At 40.8% G+C, this 21,956-nt stretch overlaps 2 protein-coding genes across 3 annotated transcripts in view; one reads left to right on the top strand and one right to left on the bottom strand.

The window, feature by feature from the left end:
* Window positions 1-15,409, bottom strand: part of LOC114867274 (gamma-aminobutyric acid receptor subunit beta-3-like) — a 45,400-nt gene extending 29,991 nt beyond the window's left edge. Inside the window, exon 1 of one of the 2 annotated variants that reach the window (XM_029169830.3) lies at window positions 14,807-15,409. In XM_029169830.3, the coding sequence (XP_029025663.1) occupies window positions 14,807-14,958 (152 nt within the window). In that variant the 5' untranslated portion in view covers window positions 14,959-15,409. The remainder of the gene's footprint in view (window positions 1-14,806) is intronic. The other variant, XM_029169838.2, reaches the window with a different exon arrangement.
* Window positions 120-21,336, top strand: LOC114867313 (gamma-aminobutyric acid receptor subunit alpha-5-like). The gene is made up of 10 exons (XM_029169909.3): window positions 120-262; window positions 828-909; window positions 1,700-1,821; window positions 3,194-3,261; window positions 4,265-4,485; window positions 8,640-8,722; window positions 12,028-12,171; window positions 16,456-16,608; window positions 16,851-17,062; window positions 17,428-21,336. The coding sequence occupies exons 1-10, from the start codon at window positions 247-249 to the stop codon at window positions 17,725-17,727; spliced, it is 1,401 nt and encodes a 466-aa protein (XP_029025742.1). The 5' UTR covers window positions 120-246; the 3' UTR covers window positions 17,728-21,336.
* The last annotated feature ends 620 nt before the right edge of the window (window positions 21,337-21,956 follow it).

The following is a 21,956-nucleotide window of genomic DNA, read 5'->3' as shown; positions in this document are numbered from 1 at the left end:
AGAGGAAGAGCAACGACGCTACTACAACACCGCTGATTGAGAGAGAGAGAGGGAGGGAGGGAGGGAGAGAGAGAGGAAGAGCCCATGGTGGTGAAGCTAAAGAGAAGAAGGAGGGGAGACAACGTCCAAGCGCTGGGATTAGGTGATTGAACCCGTGATCGTCCAGCTCCGCCGCCGCAGACGGAGACCCCCAGCCTCCAGCCGCTGTTGGAGGAAGAAGAAGCTGCACAATAAGCCTTGGTGGTGATGGCTCTGCATTCAGGTACCTTCCCTGTTTTTTATACGCGACTTTTCTTTTTAATCGTTAGACGCAGCATGGCAAATATGAATGAGATTCAGTTTCATGTTTTTGGCGATGGAACGAGTGGAAACGGGAGGGAATGGTGAAGGAGCTAAGAGGGGAATGGGTTGGAGGGGGGGGGGGGGGGGGGGTGGCCCGTATGAATCGTAATGCGCTGGATTCAAACGCAGCGAGATCTTCCCTCAAACGGGATCATGCTGCAGAGAACAATGCTCCTAATACCGTGTTTTTTAATCATATCCCTGCATTTATCCTCTGGATTGTGGAAGAGGTGCTTTGGATGTTGTAGAGTAGCAGATTGCATCTCCAGTAAGTAGAGATGGTTCTGCTGCCTGATGGAGGGATTCTTGTAATGGTCTGCTCCTGTATGCTGAGTTTCTTTGAAGTGCGAGTTGGGGTCGCTTTATTATTGTGGCTGCATCTTTAGGGAAGGAGATTAGTGAAACACCTTTGTAGTAGCTTTGGTATTTCCTGATATGATTTTATTCTCTTTTTGTCCTTTTCTCTGGATGGATGTGTGTTACAGCTCGAAGCAGCAAAGTGTGCCGGCTTTCAGTCATGCCTAAGCTCGTCCTGTCTCTCCTGCTCCTGACTGGATGCCAGAATGGGTAAACTAACATATGTGTCACAGCTGCAGTGGTTGATATACATGGTGTAAATAGGAATGATGGTTATTCACAAATAAGATACGTAAAGGATACATCTTACTTACTAATTATATTACTGGAAAAGTTGAGTGTTCATGTTCAGCCGCTGTCAACACTAATGTCACATTATGACCACTCATCAATTTAGAAAATGAAGCTGTTGGATGTTTGTATATGTTTTTGCTGAGGATTCCTGCCAGCTCTTCCCTCCTCGCTGTGATTGATCGCATATACGAGCTGCACTCTGCTACAGCCCTGCTTAAGTGGCTGTCCTACACTTTAGAAAAGAACAGCAAAAACAATCCTGGCCATGCTGTCCGTGGGACTAGGGCACATGCGAGTGCAGGAATAGCTCTCAGATGTTCAAATTCACATTGTAACCTGTATACGCGCGTCTCTTCCTGTGGTTATTCTGGTGCATGGACACAGTGTTCTCTGTTTAAAAGAGCAGTGCAATTTACCTCATTCTCCAGCCACCATGAGTGTGTTCTTCCCCAACACATATTCCCTTACTTCTTGCCATATTTAAAAGGGGAACTCATTTGTTTATATTTGGATCACACGTCAAAGCCTTAATTATCTCCACTAGTAGTTGTAAGCTGCACTTATTCAATAATTAATCACAACAAGGCTGTCCTTAATGCAGCAAGCTAATTAATCACAATAACCATGTCATGTTAGACGTCCTGCAGTTTCTCTAACAACATATGTTGTTTCCTTTCACTTACATCCCATCTTCCTCCTCTCCTAGTCTCTACGTGTCCTCCTCAGAGCCTCGGAAGGATGGGGGTGACAACGACAGCGCAGTTTTCACCAGGATCCTGGACGGACTGCTCGACGGTTACGACAACAGACTTCGGCCAGGGCTCGGAGGTTTGCTCAAGGCACATTATTCCTACTTTACCCTGCAAATGCAACATTTAGAGCCATCCTATTTGAAAACACCAGCGTAATTTAAAATTCCATTACAATCTCATGGCGGAGCCTCCCAGCAGTCTAAGCTAACCTAGTAACCTGATCTCCATTATGAGAGAGGCTGTCCCCCTGTTGCGATCTCACGCACAGATTCTTAGGAAAATGCTGGGTGACTGGCATATACGGGGGTAGAATCTGTGCAAGCAGATGTGGAAGGTGCTCCCTTGTTAGCGAAGGTGAACATGCGCACACGTCATTGTTAGAAGCTGTGTTTCCCTCTGAAAGATCATGAATGCACGCGCTCATTCTTGTACAGCGCTGTGGTGGAGGGAAGGTAAATCAATCAGGCCAATTCAGCCAATGGAGCCTGAATTCAGTGTGCCGTGGTGTTTTATTCACACTCCTCACCCTGGCAACAGGAGACAACCTTGAGAGCTGACGAATTGTCATTCAAAGATGGAGCTATTGAAATGGAAGATTGTCATTTTTTATTGTGCAAGCCCTGACTCCCTCTCTGCCTTTGATAGTGTGGCATTTATTACACTAATTTCCAATCATCTCTTTTTTACCCTTATGGCATATCCTCAATTCATTTTGTTTTGTATGTGCATGCAATAATTGTGCCGTAATAGTAACCAGGCTTTTTCATGCTGAATGCCTGATGTGTCATGGCAAAAGCCTGCTCTCACATCCTGGTAACCGTTGCTACCCTTGACAAGAGAGCCTATAAATACATGCCAGAAAAAAACATTTAGGCCTTCATTCAGGATTCAACAAGCTGCTCTCCACAGCACGGCCAATCCCAGCTTTCCCAGAGCAAATTTCTATGCAAAGCTAAGATTTTGTTGGTGCTGGTTTATCACATCATCTTCAGGAGAATTGCTAGAAGAATAGATTTCATGAAATCAGTGCAGTGAATGTGAAGAATGCTGAAAGACGACGGGGTCTGTTCAGCAACGTGAAACACAATGTGGATTTTAAATGCCAGCCCTGGTTCAACACTGGTTTACTGAAGTAGGGTGTTCTTATTTAAAGATGTTACCTTGGATTCTGGGAAATTGTTAAAAACATTTTTCATTATTTTTTGACATTTTACGAACGCTGCATTCATCCATTCGTTCAGATAATTGTTGGCAGATTAATCGAAAATAGTTTCATCATAAGTTGAAGAACAAGCGACCACAATTCAAAATACTGTATACAGTCTAGAAAGTCTTGAAATCCAGTGTTCATTTAGTCATCAAATTAATATCTTCTAAGGTTTTGCTTTTCATTGCTTTTCTGTTACATCCTCACAATTCATGTCTTCTCCACTGCAATCTCTCAACAGAGAACGTCACAGAGATTAAAACCAACATTTTTGTCACCAGCTTTGGCCCAGTGTCCGACACGGAGATGGTGAGTTCATCAGCAGTTAACACGATAGATTAACAGGATTATATTGACTAATCCGGACGAACACACACAGGTGTTTCACATGTATGTACATTTCATAACCCTGCTACCACTGATGCGTTTTTTTCCTGCAAGAGCGCTCACGTCCTCGTGTTAAAGGTTTTTGGCTACTTCTAAATGAAATTATCATAGATCACTTAAAAAAATCTGATTTAATGCAGTGTGGCTGGTCCATTCCAATGTGTTCCAAATGATTTATCCCTTTATTAATCCAGCCCCCTATGAACTATAAGGTTTCACCTGCATAGCAAAATGCATTAAATCTCTTCTTTCATTATATCTTCTATTAGACCCTGCCATATCCCTGGCACACTTTGACACGGCAGTGATAAAACCCGCTGCTTTTCTATAATCAGCTTGAGAAGGGTATGGACAGAGAAGCGTGATTGATTAATAAAATGTGTCAAGAGTGTAGAATGATTTGCCAGGCCATAAAAGATTATATGTCGGATTGCTAACAACATAATCTTTCTGCAAGACGGAGGATCATGTTCGTTGCTCATTTGTTTTTTCCAGTTTGATGTGAGTTGATATTTCACACACGACTACATTTAAGATGGATGTGTACAGTGCCACCATATTGCATAAAGTGGGAATCTGCTGTAATAGTGAAAAACATTAAGGAATTAAGTTTAATTAGTTTGACTTGCTGAATTTTATTTTGTTTTTTAAGACCCTATTGACCTATTTGCTCTTGTTTTGGTTAAAAAAACAAAGAAAAGCTTAAAATCACAAGCATCTGTGAAATGCAATGAACACAAGCATATTTAGCCTTCAGCACCTTTTAGTATAACGTGATTTTGGGCACACTGATTGGCAAACATGGGAACATTGTTGAGTTCACTGACACCACTTTAAATCGCTTCTGAGACCAAAGCACTGTGCCTCACCACTATTTTGTGGTACAATATACAGCGTTAAAGACTGTCTTTTGCTGTATGTTCAGGAATACACCATAGACGTGTTCTTCCGCCAGAGTTGGAAGGATGAACGTCTGTGCTTCAAAGGACCGATGGAGATGTTGCCATTAAACAACCTGTTAGCCAGCAACATCTGGACCCCTGATACCTTCTTCCTTAATGGCAAGAAGTCTATTGCTCATAACATGACCACGCCCAACAAGCTGCTGAGGCTGAAGGACGACGGCACCTTGCTCTACACTATGAGGTAGGTAGAGATGTTGAACAATTAGTCATGTATGAATGGTTGGCTTCACAAGAAACCTAATTATAAGCAACTTTGCTCTCAAAGGTTGGCAATAAGTATAATAAATGTCATTAATTTTAAAGGACATGGTTAGTTAGTTGAGAACAATATCTATTTTAATTCCTGCAAACATTAAAATATCAAAAATAGAACCAAACATACACCATGCAGTTCTGAGCTGCCTCTGAATACTAAAAATAGTGATAGAAACCAGGAGGAGAGTGACACCCAGTGGCCAATCAGAAACATTTGTTTTGTCCTAGAAATGTACTAAAGAATAAATTCACTAAGCAATTTTTAGTGAGTTATTTGGTCTTGTTTTTCGATTTTGCCAATTGATAGTGAGAAATGTTAAAATATGAATATCAGAGTGAAGTGTCGCTTTAAATGCATGGTTTTAAATCACTACAGAGACAGTTCATCATTTATGAAAAGCAATCTCACTGTGCACTATAGTTTATGGCTGTAATATGACTAAACAGAAACAGGCCAACATTGAACTCCAGATGGTGACTTGCTAAAATTAACTCCTAGTATTTATGCGAACTAAAAACAAAAAATACAAAAATTGTGAGTGAAAATCATCACCAAGACTCAGAGTAACCTTTGGAGGATAATTCCGTGCTCATCCTCATGAGTTGGTGTAGCTGCAGGGCTTATGAGCAACTGCATCACAGATGAGAGCACTCTATCTGATACCAGTGTCACCCACAGGGAGAATAATGCTGTTGGGAGGGCAGATTATCCAAATGCAGCCACGCTGACATAGACACATGCAGAGATCTTTGTATCATTTCTTAGTTACATGTAAAAAACATACACATGAACACAATGTCAAGCAACTGTAATGAGCATCTGTATGCCACTTTGTTGTACAGTATATTCACTTGTGTATGTTTGAATGAAAAAAATGTCTTTGTGCTAAATCTAAAAATAGCATTAATTTCCCAGTCGCTTAAAATAAAGCTGCAGTTGGTCAGTTAACAGCAGAGCTTAGGCATGGGCAACACTGGCACACACAGTATATGCTCATGCACACAGGCCATCTGGGTACCTGCGGGCCACAGCTAGTACATCAACAGTGATTTCCTGTTCCCCATAATGCACCGTATGCTGTACTAAATACACTCTGTTGTCACTGGGTTAGGCAAATATGCACATAGGTGTCATACTTGCACACACCAATAGTTTGGCATCCCAAACACTCCACTAGAGTCATCAAAATATTTATCTTTCTCGGCTTCTGATCTAAAGGAATAATGCAGTTTCCCTCTTACACCCATTATTAACAAGCTTCTGTAAAAGTCATTTAGTTACGATTGTTTTGGTTACATTATGTTTAAAGCACTATTAACAGGCACATGTGGAGCCATGTGTTGCCCAGCAACATGGCACACTATATGACACAGTAATAGATGAATTCTTAGATAAAGGATCCTTCGTCAAATTGAAAGTATCTGTATCACACTGTAAAATCAGTCCATTACAAGTGAGGTTCTACACTGAAAATGCTCCAACATTTTATTTGCAAACTGTACTCAAATGTGAATAATAGGGAGCTGCAATGGCAATACTAAATAATAATACCAAAGTCCTGGGAAGCCGTGACATTTGTACTGTATGCACTTACTGTAGTTGCTACATTCCATTACTGGCACTGAACAAATAAAACAGCAGGGTTATATCCAAACAGAAGGAATCGCTTACAGCACCTACTGTATGCCCTGTACAGCCAACAACACATAAAGCCTATTCAGCGCACACAGCAGTACACCGACATATTACCAAACATCTCACATTACAGACAGCGCTGTACATCCATTTTCACCCACATTACCACATCACGTATGGGCGCCAGTGAGAGCTCCGCCACTTTCTCTCCGCGATCAAAATGGGATCGCAGATTTCAGCCTCATTTGAAAACCATTACGCTGAGGAGGAGGAGCGGTCGCTTTTATAGAGCAAGTAGGCATTTGTCTACATGGATAATTCATAAAATGCCACTTTTCACAACACTGTGCAGCGTAATGCATATAGACTTAATGGCTGCCCATTATAGCCGGATATTAGATGGATAAGTTGAATCTCAGTAGTTGGAAACTCTGTATCATCAAAGACTGAGCACATCACTCATTGTCATTAGGTACAGTTGAATAGTCATTAGTATTCATATAGTATTTCTTCTATAATTCATGTTTTTCTGTCTAGAAACTGGGCCGTGCCACTGTACTCCTGTATGGGTTATTGATAGTCTTGTAAAAGGACAGTGTGTATGCCTTGTTAAGCTTATACAGAAATGGATTCATTTACATACAGGTCATTGTTCTTGTTTTTATAGACAGTAACATCCACTGCACCTGTTAGGAGATTGTGGTTAATTATTTATTGTACAGTAGTAAACACTCCAGACACCCTGTAAATTATAGTTCTCTGTCCTTTGTTTTTGACTTCTTTCCTTGTAATATTTCACACTTCATTGGCATTTTTGTGTCTTTTCACACCTTGGATATATTATATAACCAGGAATCCCATGAAACCGACAACGTGTTTTACAGGTTTTAAAACTCTGCTTGTTGATGTGAAAAGACAGATGGTGCTGTATAGTGTCTCAGTGGTTAATACAGCATGACGCTCCTGGAGTTGAAACTCAGCCTTTTCTGTTTAGTCTAGACTTTTCTGCAACGTCTGCAAGATTAATCATTCTCATCTGTCGTATTAGCTCAGGATTTAAATTATATCTGCTATGGAAGACAGCGATTTTGACTGATTTAGGTTTCTAACCTCAATGAGAAATCAGCCAAAATTAAAAGCAGCTATCTTTATAAGCACTCCTTCTAATGGGGCAAGGCCAGATGAATAATTAGAACATGGTATAATAGCCAACAGCCATGTTCTCATTTATTTATCCCAAAGACTCTTTCCTCTCCTCCATACAAAATCTTCGTCTTCATCCGTTCATCTCTTTTTGACACAGTAATTGGATAATCCTGCACTGATGTGGAAAGCAAGCTGAGCCCCAAAACAGACGTCTCTGTAGGGAGATGGCCTCTTATCCTACTTTGTTATGCTTCATTCGCCTTAATGATATAATTGGGAGGCCTCCTGCAGTAGGTACACACTGTACAGGCAGGCATTTTGGAGCAGTGAGAAAAGTGTGGGTACCTTATTCTGTTGCTAATCCACTGGTTTCAGTGATTCTATGTTATCATAGCACTGATCATCATATCACAAGCAAGAATACCCAGATGGATTTGATGCAACATAAGACAGATAAACTAGCATCAGAATGAGATATGTATCATCATTCTCTCAGGGTATTGAAACCTAAGCAGGCTCTTTATAGGATATTATTCCTGTTAAGTCCTGGAATGAACGCTAGGTAGGATGTTAATAGAGGGTTGTGGCAGCATTCAACCATCAATAATTCAAATGATGCTCATTATGACATAGTGGTTTAGGATAATTATGAACTAGTCTGACCCAAGGTTCAATAAAGAAAAACAATGGCAGTTAAAAAACTTTTTTGGATAGAACGAACACATACTCTGTGTCCACCAGGTGGCAGTGTTGTCACTCTAATAATAAGGTTGAAAGTGTTGTGCATTAAACTGTACCATAACTTGACTTAAAGACAGTACTATGTAGTAGGACCAAATTAATAATGTATGCCCGATGAATTAAAGAACTAACCAGTTCAACAAGACTGTCGGAAGGTTGGCATTACGTTTTTTATTAATGTTACAGATGATACAGGAATAAATAGTAACTGACTCATTAACCTTTTAAATATTATTAACACTCTATAGGAACTATCATTGTCGTTTTCATTTTGCCAATTCAACCAAAATGAAAAGGACAATATAGGAGTGTAAAGACAGTAGAGCTGAATCGTTCCTTATAATTGTTGGTTATTTCATTATATGTAATTTCCTGTGCTTGAACTCTACAGTAGAATAAAAAGGTCTGCAGACAAGAGGTAAATTAGGTGATACATGCTTTAATATACAAATTAGAAAGGAAATATGAACAAAAATGAGATACTAAAGGTCATGCTTTGTCTTTCTCACCAAAGTGTCTTTATTATAAGCCATACTATTTTGCACGTTTTGTCTCAGATTGACCATATCAGCAGAATGCCCCATGCAGCTGGAGGATTTCCCCATGGATGCACACGCCTGCCCTCTGAAGTTTGGCAGCTGTGAGTATAATCATGTCTATTATCATCCTGATTTTGTTGGTTACACTAATCCTAGCTATTATAATACACTATACACTGGTAAAATCCAGACGTTTAATCTGCATTTAGAAAACAATAAGAGATTATTTGGGGCAATATTGAATAATTAATGCATTGCTTCTTGGCAGATAGTCATTATCTGGACTGCCGAGTTTTCATACCTCACAATAAATGTATGAATGGCAGATTGACTTTTAAAGCAGGAATATGTAACTTTTACAGTTACAGTTGTCTCTCTTCCAAATGACGCCCACAGTGAAACGTTACAGTAAATGGTGTGTTGCAGCAACAGCGTTAAAGTAGAGCAGCTCTCCCACACTTAATTAGGTCAGTGATTACAAGGGTTTTCCCCAATCCCCACGTAACTGGATGACTTGTCTGCGTATCCTACTTGTGAGGACATGTAGGCTATAGAAAGCTGAGTGGCCCTTGGGTTAGTCAAAGACCAGTCTTGCCAAACGCCACTCTTTGGGAGCGTCTTAGGCTAAAAGAAGGAGGCTCTTATCTTCAGATTTGTGAGATGCAATCCACCCACACGCTCTACATACACACATGGGACTGCAATCTAATTACAGCATATAGAGCTGCTAGGCCTTCTACTAGTAAACTACCTTAATCAGGCATGAGAGGTGTAAATATATAATGGGAGTAACGTGTTGATGGTAATGCTGGATTTTTACAAGGTTGAGTGTCCTACTCTGTAGAAGATGTCTCAGTTTATTGCGTTTTCCCAACTGTCTTATATGGTCGTCTACGTCTGACCTGACCACATAACCTGAATTAGCATTCATAACATGGTCTATTAGCAGTCTATTAATAGAAAAACAAAATATAGTCACATCTGCATTTGAGAAAAATACATTCATCAGTAACAAAACTGAACAACATTTTGATTAGTCTATATTTTGCCATTGTAAAAAAAATGACAAATGTAATTCTAGTAATCTAGTATATTTTAGTGTAATAATGTCATGTACAGTAGATAAAATAACAACAAAACTATAAACACTGCAGAGATGTTTTATGGGTTATGGACATGATCTTTCAAATATTTATTAATAAATCTAGCTCTTATCACTTAGCCAATTAATTGTGTCTCTGACAATTGGCAAAACTGTTACAGTTGTACTGTGTGTGTGTGTGTGTGTGTGTGTGTGTGTGTGTGTGTGTGTGTGTGTGTGTGTGTGTGTGTGTTTGCTTTGTTTTTTCATCATAACTTTTATTAAAAAATGTTAAACTGCATTTAAACAAACAGAAAAACATGAGCAAAGACCCAATTCACTTACTGTATTCATGTAAAAAATCTATTATCTGTAAATTGACCTAAAGAATGCATTCATTCACCTCTTCCATCGGGTTATTGAACTCAGATGTGCAGTTAAAGCATGAAGGCATGTTCTATAGTTGGTCCGGGTGAAGGGCGGCTAATCCAATATTCTGGCCTACAGTACCTAATTTAGTGGCTGGGAGCTAAAAGTACTTAATGTTTCCTTCATGCATCTATGAGAATAAGAATGGAGTTTGACCACAATGTTAAAAAATGTGTGCACAGTGAGAGAGGCCATGAGCTACCATGCCTTTACATATCAGACAGACAGATAAATCACAATACAGTAAGATTACCATCAACAGTTACACTAAAGGCACTAGACAAAGCTGATGGTGATGGTGATGGTGATTGCATGGCGGGTGTTTAGAAATAGCTTTCTCCCAAACGCAGCTCATAAAGATCCAGAGGTATAAAAACCCTGCCTCCATGAAAACTACTGTAGGGGAATACTAAAACACGGTCTAATGAGTCATCTTTCAGATAGCCTCACCCATAATCCACAATGATCCAACTGAACATATGTAGTGATTCACTTTCTCATCGTTCTCCTTTTCCAAGCCTTTTTATATTTTTCGAACGTCTGAATCACTTCTCTGACCTCATTCACCAGACATCAATAAACATTTAGGCATTTTCTCTGGAGATGACAGACGTTGTTCTAAAGCCCTAAATTCACATCTTAACTTGAAAATGCTAGCATAGGCGTATAGACGTGACTTACAGTATGATTACGATAATCGTATTGGATTATTCTTGTGCTATTTGTTTTTGAAGCAATGGGTCCTTGATGTGAGACCTGAGGTATCCAAAGCAGGCATCTCATTTTTAGTTAGTGATTATTGGTCTGTTTTAGCAGCTCAATCACAAATATTGTTGGAAGATTTGATCAGTTGTGGCTAAATTGCTGAACATTGTTTTTTTTTGTAACTTATTCGTCATTGAGGTATATTGACTTTTGCTTTTACTGTGAAAATCCTTTTTATAAAGTCCTCGTCCTCTGATATCCAGACAGCCTCAGCCAATGTATAGAGCTACTGTATAGTAAGTGATGATTTGCTGAGTTGTAGATCCCTCTGCCTTATACACTAGGCCGGAGCAGCAAAGCATTAAGTGTGAACTGTCTAAAACTTGGCACAGATTCACTGTCTTGCCTGCCAAAGTCTTTAGCGTTTCCTCTGCATAATGAAATTCACCAATAATCCCTAAATCCAATCTAACAAACCTCCAATTAACATTCTGGCCTTTGCCCTGACAGTGCCCAAATTTGACATGATAATGCGTTGTATACCATTATATATGTACCTAGGATAGAAATACTCAAGGTGTTATCTGTTGGCCAGAAATAAACAATGCTAACTGTGTTACACAAGGCCATTAAAACATCTCCTGCTATAAGAGCAGAAATCGCAGCTACTTCATATTGCCAGTATAAGAAAAGCATAATGAAAGTGTAAGTTCATATATTAACTGTCTAAGAGACCAGATCATGAATGAAAGTGTTGTACTGTATGTGTACATTGAATGTGAGTGAATGAAATTGCACAGGAGGCATCTGAAATGGTGGCCAGACTATTAATGTGATGCAACACATTATCTCAGTCGATCTGGTTGCTGCTGACAAGGAAGCTCACCTCTGACCCTAAGGGTGATTTAAATAAAAATACACTCAAATATCCACCCACACACGTGTATATAAGGGCAGAAGACAAAATCCCGTTTGGCCTCAGGCCTGTGAGCTAATTAAAATTTAGTAGAGAGATTCTGTTGCTGCTGCAAACACTCGTCTACACATTATATAAGTGATGACAAGGTTGACACTTACTGTCAATCTGCTGTAGAAATACTGTAAATAGTGTTTGGAAACTCTTTTTTGAATGTATACATTATACAAATAAACATAAATAAATGATGTGTGAGTTATTTTTCTTTTCTACAGATGCCTATCCAGTGTCCGAGGTGGTCTATACGTGGACTCAGGGTGCTGCTAAGTCTGTGGTGGTGGCTGAGGATGGCTCCAGACTCAACCAGTACCATCTTATTGGACAAACCGCCGGCACAGAGGACATACACACAAGCAGAGGTCTGTCTATCTCGCCATACACAAGGTTTTGTGTCATGTATGAAAAAAGCCCAAAATAGTTGGATGTAGAGCAGCACTACTACAGTATGCAACGTTTTACAAATGTAAATTTGCCTTTACAATATATCAGTTCATTAAGTCATTGTCATGTCATCACACTGAAAATGTCAGTAGTAACAGTGTTTCAGGATTCCTCAGTAGTATTGGCTTCATCGTGAATCAGAAATGCAATAAGAACAGATTTTTGTTAATGCTTACGCAGCTGCTGTTGTATAGAAACATCATTTTTAGGAGGAGATGACTCTCAAATCCTGCCAAACGTACTCCGATCCACCATATTCTTTGTGTTATGCACAAAATATTAGTATTAAACCAAATAACACGATTTAGCAAATTCTATATTGGAAATATATTACAAATATTATCAGGACATCCAAGTCAATGAGAGGAGGCTAGTGTAGGAGAGTAGCCTATCCGTCACACAGCCAGCTGTCTACAGGCCCGAACAGCGCTGTCAAACAACACTTATCCCCACATGAGCCCATGGGTGTACATGCACACGCACAGAGCTAGGGAGAGACCTGAGACCTAGGGATAATCCGCCCCATCCCACCACCCATCAACTTTTGCATAAGATGATGACATCACAGATCAGTCAGGGATTGGTCGGTTGGTTGGTTGTGTGCTTTGCTGGTGTGAGCGCTTGTATATTCATCTTTATCAGTACAGCCAACTACAGCAGAACTCCTGCATACAACGTGAGGGCATTTTGCTGGTGGGCACAAATTGGAGTGGATAGTCAAGGCCAGTGGGGGTCCTCAGAAAGACAGAGACATAAACGCTTGTGTGTGTTTGTGCTGTCTGTGTGTGTTGTGTTGGGATTGGGCAGCCTCACACTGACACGTGGGGGGATAGTGGGGGTGGGGGCGTTGAAAGGCATCTGCTTAATACTCTTATGTAAAAAACAACTGTAATACACTTCCCTCCCGTTTCTACTATAATCATTATTAAAGTGTGGATTTCCCCTGTTTTTATTCCCGTACCATGACTGAAACATTGCTTTTGCTGCGTAAAGTGAAGGATTAAGGGTCTACTAGTTGAGGGACTAAATACTGTAGATAGCCTTGCTGTTTGGCTTTATGACTGGTTTGCTTAGATGTTGGATTGGTAGGATGTCAACAGTGTCTTAGTTAGTTCACTAGATAATAAAAGACTAATTGAAATTCTAAATGTATTTGTTATTAATGATGTCATATTTACCTAATTATTTTCTACAGTCAAGCATCACCCCAAGTTCAAAGCTCAGGCCAGTGAGGGCTGAAACCCTTCCAGACATTATGAGCAGGAAATGTAATTGGTGTTTCACCTTTATTTATGCATTGCACAATGTTTACAGTGGCTGTAGGGTTGACAACTGTACTACTGTTGCCTAAAAATGTGATTTGCTCAAATAAAATAGTCACAGAATCACACATTGCATGACCCATGTGTTCACATGCGCAACACAAATACGAATAGGACCCACCAGCATTGCACATACTTTTACAGTAAGAGGAGTCAAAAAGTGACAGGGCACTGGCCTTTACTATAGTGTATATATCCATCCATCCATCCATCCATCCATCCATCCATCCATCCATCCATCCATCCATCCATCCATCCATCCATCCATTTTCTACCACTTAATCCCTAATGCAGTGTTTCTGGAGTCTGGTGGAGAGGCAGGGTACACCCTGGACAGGTCGCCAGTCCCATTTAATCCTATTTTAATTGATTTTAAACATGTATATCTAAATAAGAAATCTGTTGCCGTTTTTTGGCTTGTTAACTTTCATGTGGAGCCGTGACTTCCACACATAAATGTGAATCTTCACTAAAATTAGTCATCAAGCTCAAAGCATCTGTCTGGAAACGGGACAAAAGAGTAATAGAGACAGCTGATGAGTCTGAGCTCAGGGGTCACATTCAGTCCATCGGGTTAATTTGCTTCCTGTGTGTCTTGGACCATGATGCAGAAACCATTTTACACATGTGCAAGAACAGCGCTAAGAATTGAACCTTACTGTCACAAATGGAATGGAATGGAAATGTCACTGACAAAAGGAAAAACTGAATTTGTCATAGTGTACTTGCTCCTACTGTGTGCACTCACAACTTGATGCTACAGACTCTGCCTTTGGCCACAGATCATTTTGTGCTGGCTGTAATACACGACCTTAAACCTGTGCGAGTTGTTGGTTATAGCTGGTTGTGATGTGTTTAATGAGCATGTCTAATCTTAGATAACACTCCCATTTGAGGAAACGTAGGGAGGAGGATTAGTCTACAAGTTTTTCTTGACATCTTGAGGCCATGACTTCTTACGTCTCAGACAGCACCATCTTTCCTTAAATAACTCCCTGACTCTAAAAGTGCCAGGGAGTACTTTACTGATGCTGATGTCCTAAAGCAACAGTTCCAATTGCGACTTACTGTACAGGATTTGTGAAGAGTCATCAGATGTTTATTATTATGTCATCTTCATTAGAAATAACTTATAATATAATTTATATTAACAACTGTTTTGGACGGGATCTTTTAGGCTCTGCTACAAAACACAAAAAATGTAAGATACAAAAAAAATACTTCTACTCACCAGTTGACCAGCATGGCAGCATTATTTCTCGAAATAAAGGGAAGTTCCCCGTGGACACTGTGAAATACAAATCCTTGAGAGAAAAGCAGAAAGATCCACCAGAGGAACATGTTCCCCTTTATTCCTCTGCCCCAAGTCCTGTCGAATTCCATGCATCAAGGCCCAAGGCGACCCTGGGATTCCCAGGGTCGGCGGCGTCGGTCTGGGTGTTTCCGACAGCAGTTGAAGTTGATGAGGTAGCTGCGAGCCAGACGGCCTGGAGTCATGAGGGCATCAGTGGGCCTGACAGCTAGCTAGTAACAGCCTTGGGGATCTCCTGGTTGAGGCATTACCGCGGCGGTGATGTTGGTATGTCTGTTTTTTAGAAGCTGTTTGCTCTCAGCAGGGAGCGCCTGCAAAAAAACATAACTTAGCTTACTTCCAGGCTCCTGTCAGTTGATGCCCACCACGCAGTTCCTGAATTGCTTCGTCTTCCCTTCGCGTACCCGTCAGTCCGATGAGGAATATTTGACCATTATTCCACGAGCAGCAGCTATGAGACTTTAAAAATGTGAAAATGTCCACGCGGTCAGCCCCCCTCCATCCCACCTGTGATTAGCAACAGCGTCCCTCTCTGTGACTTAGAGTGTGTGGCGCCTGTCAGCAGTCAGAAATCAGGCTTCATGTGTGTGTCAGCGTGTGCATGCGTGTGTTCTGGTGCCTGGATTGGCAGGGCGGAGTGGGCAGGGCTTAGAGCTTTGCGAGGATCCCAGGACAGGAAGCCTTGCCCCACCGACACCACCACGCCCCCCCAGCCCTTCCCCCCTCACTCACTCCCTTCCCGTCGCTGATGGCAGGGTGCAGATTGTAACCAGGGATTAGGGAGGTTCAAAAATCCGATTTTACCCAGAGAAAGCCTCATGTATTACTCTGAGAGAGAGGTAGAGAAAGAGAGAGAGAGAGAGAGAGAGAGCTGCTTGCCTACATGTGCCTGAGTGTGTGGAATATAATCACTGGATTTTTCATAATTTACTGGAGAAACAGCTGCTAGCAAAAGGAAGTTTTGAAGACTCACAAGCAAGATTGTGTCTCCTCTCCTTTGATGTGTCTGTCACTTAGAGGTTCTGCTTCTGGATTCACCTTGATACTGACAGTAACATTCAGACGTTAACTGCATAATTATCTAGTGCCATGTTCTTGCAGTAATTAGTACCACTTTGCACCCATTCATCACTGTAATAATGGCTTTGAAGTCACATTCATTTTTGCCAAATGAACATAAAATGTTCTTTTTTATTCTAGTTCCAGTTTTTAACAGTTCCACCTCCACCATGTTTTATTTTGCATTCCTAACACCTCTGATTATTCCATTACCGAAACAGCGGGTAGGTGGAGAAGTACATTATCTGAGAGATGAGCTCAAGAAGGGTTTATGGCCACTTTTGTGTCTGTGCCAAATTTAGAATGATGATCTTTAAAAACAATTTAAACAGCTATTTTAATGACTTTCAATGTGGCAAACCAGCACATTTGATACTGCAAGAAGGTCACGTCACATATTAGCCAGTGTATGCAGATTAAAGCAAATATCATCCATCACTGATGAAAACAGAAGCATTATTTATAATTAACTGAATATATATATTTTGTGCTTCATTGTCTCCCCTCAGGACAGTATACAGTGATGATGGCCCACTTCTACCTGAAGAGGAAGATTGGATATTTTGTCATCCAGACATATATGCCTTGTTTCATGACTGTGATCCTGTCCCAGGTGTCATTTTGGCTAAATAGAGAATCTGTTCCTGCAAGAACCGTCTTTGGTGAGTGAAGCTGCTTACTTGCGCTTTTATAACTTTTTATTTATTTAGCTAATATTGCCGTCATGCGTGTTCACACCAGGGAAAATAAAAGCTGTTGTCCTTTGAGCAGCAGCGCCGTAGCATCTGGCAGTTAAGAGTTATTAAAGTGCCCACGTTTCTAGAGTGCGGGGAGAGAGTAATTCATTTCCAGTCAGCTTGTAAAAACTCAATTTAAACTTGTGACAACTTTTGTTTGCACCCAGGGGTGACAACTGTGCTGACCATGACCACACTCAGCATTAGTGCCAGGAACTCGCTCCCTAAAGTGGCCTATGCTACAGCCATGGACTGGTTCATTGCCGTCTGCTACGCTTTCGTCTTCTCTGCCCTCATCGAGTTTGCCACTGTGAACTACTTCACCAAGAGGAGCTGGGCCTGGGATGGCAAGAAGGCTCTGGAGGCACAGCATCCAAAGGTATCACTGGTTAATACTTTGTAAAACATACAGTGATTTATTTGATTTTTTGAGATATTTTATATGTTGTATAATTACATAAAAACAGAATATGCTCAACTCTCAATCAGTGTGCATTCTCACACTATATATCTTTTAAGCTGCTACTTTAGTGTCTATCTTACAGACAAATAAGTTAAAATCATCATCAAAAATGTGTCAATGGCAATAAAAGTCAGTGCAGTTTAGATAACTATCAATTCACAGCTTTGGTGTTTATTAGAGAAACTGAGGTCAAGTAGCAGTTAAAACTTCGAATTAAACTCAATTTATCTCTGAATATAATTGAAACGAAGCAAGTACTTAATGTGATGTGTTCGCTCTAGAAACGAGACCCCATGGTGCTCTCAAAGAAGTCCAACAACGTTTGCTCGGCGGGTGTCAACTACACGCCCAACCTCACCAAGGACGTGTCCATCTCCACCATTTCCAACACCACCTCGGTCCAGCTACGAGCCTCTGAGACCAAGGTGGTCGACCCCAAGAAGACCTATAATAGCGTCAGCAAGATTGACAAGATGTCACGGATAGTCTTCCCCGTCCTGTTTGGAACCTTCAACCTTGTCTACTGGGCCACATACCTTAACAGAGAACCGGTGGTGAAAGGAGCCGTCATCTCAACGTAAACACTCTCATTTCTCCTTTTTTTGTTCTGAGAGACCGCGAGTTTGAGTAAGAGAGGGAGCGTTTGCCTGACTGGAGAGTGGGTCGACTAAAAAGAGGCTGTTGCAAGGTCTCTGTTCTAGACAAAAATACATAAAAAGAAATATCTGCGCTTGAAGAACAAAAACAATCCATGCTCAATTATCTAATTCAAGCACTTTGAATGGATGCAAGGCTGCATCACTCTTTCTAGTTTTTCATGGCCTAAAAACTGCTTGATCACAAAGAAACTGCTTTTAGGACAATGGTGATGAGGGTCTTTGCTTCTTTATCATCTACTCTGCTACGATTTGCATGACGCTCTTCTCATAAGGAAACCACGGAGTATTTTTTTGTCTTGAATACTGACCATATGTATGTATGTCAATCACTGCATAAAGAGTCTCACTACTTCTGCTGGAAGAAGTGCTTTAAACAAATCTACAGCAGGCTAAGTTTAAACACATCGTATTATCATGGAGGCTTCAGGTGCCCTGTATTAAAACAAAAAAACTGCGCCCTATGATGTGTTTAAATTTCAACAGTGGATTTCAAAAAAATGTACTTAATTCCACACTTAGTGGAAGAACATCTCTCGAGATGAATGCTGCATTAAGTGCATTAATAATTTAGTTTTATGTCTCGTTTTAGAAAACCTTTGCCGTTTACTTTCTCCTATTGCAGTGGGAGCTTGCGTGTCTCTTTGTACATTTTTACTTGAAGATTCGAAGCCGACTGCTGCAGGCCTGGCTTCCCAAAAGCACCAGTAGTTGGTGTCAGCGAAGAATGAATTTCAATGTAAAGATTCTTAAAAAGTCATAATTTATGGCAGAATGTTAAAGAATATAGGGAAATAACTGGCCTACTTACAGTTGCTGACTGGACAGCTGTGACTAGTGTGTTAGGGACAATTTCCCAGATTGGATGTATGTGCTTTAACTGAATTTTAAGTGTAGGTCAGTCAGCTAGGAAACTAATATTCACAGCTGAGAGATCAGTGCTTAACTGTGTCACATACAAATGAGTGGAGTAGCGCTGGAGCTGCCTTCGGTTTGAGGTTCGGAAGATATAAGGTCCACGTCTCTTGCTCTAAGTTTCACTTTTACAAGGATACGTTTGACCATGTTGTAGTTTTAATGATCAGACTTCAGGTGCAACGCTTAAATTAGTTAGTTGCTGTTCATCGCAGCAGTAACTTTTCAGTTTTTCATACATTGCTCTGGTCTCTTAAAACTCTTTGCCTTTCATTATCAAGTTTGTTGAGAGGCTGAGGAGTGTGAGCATGCCTTAAAGCTACAAAGGTTTTGGGATATTAGGCTGAGACTCATAGAGGAATCATGTAAATAGAGGGTTTTCAACTTGATTATTTACTTAGACACAAAACAGACATCTTGAGGTTCTCTTGTTTATGTTTTAAAGATGTTAGAAGAAAAAAAAGCCAAAGTGTAATGTTGACTTTAAATTCCGACCGTGTTTAATTGCTTAATGTTTTCGTGTATTCGTGAGAGATTCTTTTCCTCCTGTTGCTTGTAGAAAAGTTTACTGTACATCCGACCAAACTTAGCTTTTAATCTTTCGACTAAACCTGATTTTCATGTATTTATTTCTACTCTGGCTTAATTAAACTGGAAGCAATGAGCACACATTACAGCATCATGGTTCGAGCCCGCCACAGCACAGCATGCGTAATTTCTGTTGGACTGTGGTGCGATGTACTCAGGAACAAAATGGACCTATATGCTCCCTCCAAAAGAGTTGCCTCAGAGTCACTGCTTGATAACTCGTGGATGAAAAATGGACTATAAACACTATAGGTCACTCTGTCATCTGCTGCTGGGAGTTTCCCCAGATGAATGGCTTGGTGAAAAATCATGTAAATAAAGATGACATCAGCTGCTACTGTAGACATTGCTCTGTGAAATATATCTATTAAGATATGAGTTAAACATTTTCCAGGTTGTTTTTATTGGATTCTTTTTGCCCTGCTACCCTGTGGTTTTATGAGCTGCTTTGGATGGATGTTGAAACCGCCACTTGTGTAGATGCAATGCGTTGTCATGTTTCAAATGCACCGTTGATGTTGGTTGTGTAGCGTAAAGCTAAGAACCGCAGACTGCAGCCACAGCTCTTGTTCAAGCACAGTAGCAACGTTAAAGGGAGCTTGGTGTAATGTAGTTTAGAGCAGTCTATACAGCTGTCGGCATGGCAACCAAGCAGAGATGAACATACTGTACCAGACATCCCCTGATACGACTTCCAAGCTTTTTGTTTTGTCTGGGTTTTTTTCTTTTGCAGTTTTGTGTCTGACTCTTCTTGTGCAGAGTTGCATTTTCCACTAGTTTCTGGCTTCGTCTGCAGCAGTTGAGTACAGTATTTCACAGCATTCCACGACTGAGCTGCCAAGCCTTATTTCAAGTTATGCTCCCAAAAGAAATGAAACTCTAATGAGCATTAGGTCCCTAATGATGTACGTGTGCCCTCTATTCTTTTGTCCACCAGCAGTCCACAGCTTTGCTCCGCTCTGAAATGTTTCACTAACTAATGCACGGAGCTTCTTCCATCATATTCTGTACCAACTTGTGTGAATGAAATATGATCACTTTGGTGACCCCTTGACCTTTCTTCTAGACCCTTTATTGGCTTAAACTTTGCCAAGAACTTCAACCTAAATTTCCTTTATACTAATTAGCAGAGGTAATTTGCTTTAAAGCTGCGCATTTATTTATGTATTCAAGTGGAAATGCAACTCACAGCTGCATTAAAGAGATTATTTACATGCTTGAATGGCCTTTCGTGTAAGGTGGAGGTGTCTAAAGGGCTGACAGTAAAGTCAGTCAAATCAGACCACATATTCAAGTTAGCGCACGTCCATTGTGCTGCAGCTCGGTGGCCTATCCATCCATACGTACTGTTCAGCTTTCTCCTCATCCGAGGAACGAGTGCCCCCACCCATCCATACGTCACTTTAACCACCCCACTCTTCTCCTGCCCGCCCCTCCCGCCTTCCCCCAGCCACTGTGACAGACTCATCTGCCATACATCTGTTAGAAAACGGATTTAGTTCTGCTTAAGTTGCTTTCACCCGCTCGCAGGCGCCCCTCGCTACAAGGCGGTGTGCTCTAAGCTGAGACTGTCCCAACCTGTGACACACATTTGTTTTTCTGCGTGTGGTGTGTGTGGACAGCCGTGGCTGCTGCGCGTTAGGGACACATTTAGGATTGGTTACGTGAACTTTATCCAGAGCGAGCTCATGGCCAGTGAAGCAGCCTGAAGTGTTGAACTTCAGCTTCACGACCGAGGGACGTTACACACATGCAGCTTAAAGAGACTTCACGTTTGCAATGGCAACAGTTGTCTACTGCAGGAGGACGGCTGACACACATTGCACATCGATGATGACGTTTCTTTTATGTTCAAGCATCACAAGATATCTCGAAAAACCCGTGCTTCAATACCTGCGACAATGCAGGAAAAGACATTGTATCTAAAGCTGAGCTTTTTTGTGTTATGTACTGTATTTGTTTTATGTATTAGACTTAACATGATTGAATAAAACAATAAATAAAACCGGAACTCATAAGTTATAAAACAGAGTAGAGTCACTGTTCAGTTCATTATGCTCACAGCAGATACAGTAAGTAACGCACACAAAAGCAAATAGTGGACTTCCACATCTTTGATTTCAAAGTCTGCAACATCAAATGAAGATCCAAGATTGAAGAATAAATAGTATGTTGGTGGTGAAGGTTGTTTCATCTTAGGAAGGTAAGTAGTGGTGACATTTAGGGTCAGTAAAGTCACCAGTTGTTTAACCTCTGCCGCCTTTTTGATCGTCTTCTTCTTTTCCGACCTCGCAGACAAACAGGCAGCATAACAAAACAGCTGACTCAGCGAGAAAAGGCCAGCTCAGTTTTGGGGAGGCCCCGTAGACAGGATGTGGGAGAGAGGGTGGCAGCCAGACTATCATCCCACCGCTGTACGATGCAGCGTCATCTCAGAGCAGCTGCCACACCATCAGACTCTATCCCACATTTATTTTTACTGCATTAGCATTTCTCTGTCTTCGCTTTCGCTATTCAAATACTAACCAGAAAACCTACTTGGCTGTGAAAATTCAATCAAGGTAGTGAGATTATATACAAACTACTTAACAAACAAATATATTAAGAACGTGACTTTTTTCCACAAACGACCAGCAATCAAAGCAAAATAT

The sequence above is a fragment of the Betta splendens genome, chromosome 2 (genome assembly GCF_900634795.4).
Source record: "Betta splendens chromosome 2, fBetSpl5.4, whole genome shotgun sequence".
In the NCBI taxonomy this organism is placed as follows: Eukaryota; Metazoa; Chordata; class Actinopteri; order Anabantiformes; family Osphronemidae; genus Betta; species Betta splendens.
The sequence above is the reverse complement of the archived record's forward strand: the minus strand, read 5'-3'. Positions and strand labels throughout refer to the sequence as shown.

What these genes read in the sequence shown, in the direction of transcription:
- LOC114867313 (XM_029169909.3), top strand. An exon ending in GGACATACACACAAGCAGAG is followed by an intron (nt 12,172 to 16,455) that starts GTCTGTCTATCT and finishes GTCTCCCCTCAG; the next exon opens with GACAGTATACAGTGATGATG. An exon ending in TGGAGGCACAGCATCCAAAG is followed by an intron (nt 17,063 to 17,427) that starts GTATCACTGGTT and finishes TGTTCGCTCTAG; the next exon opens with AAACGAGACCCCATGGTGCT.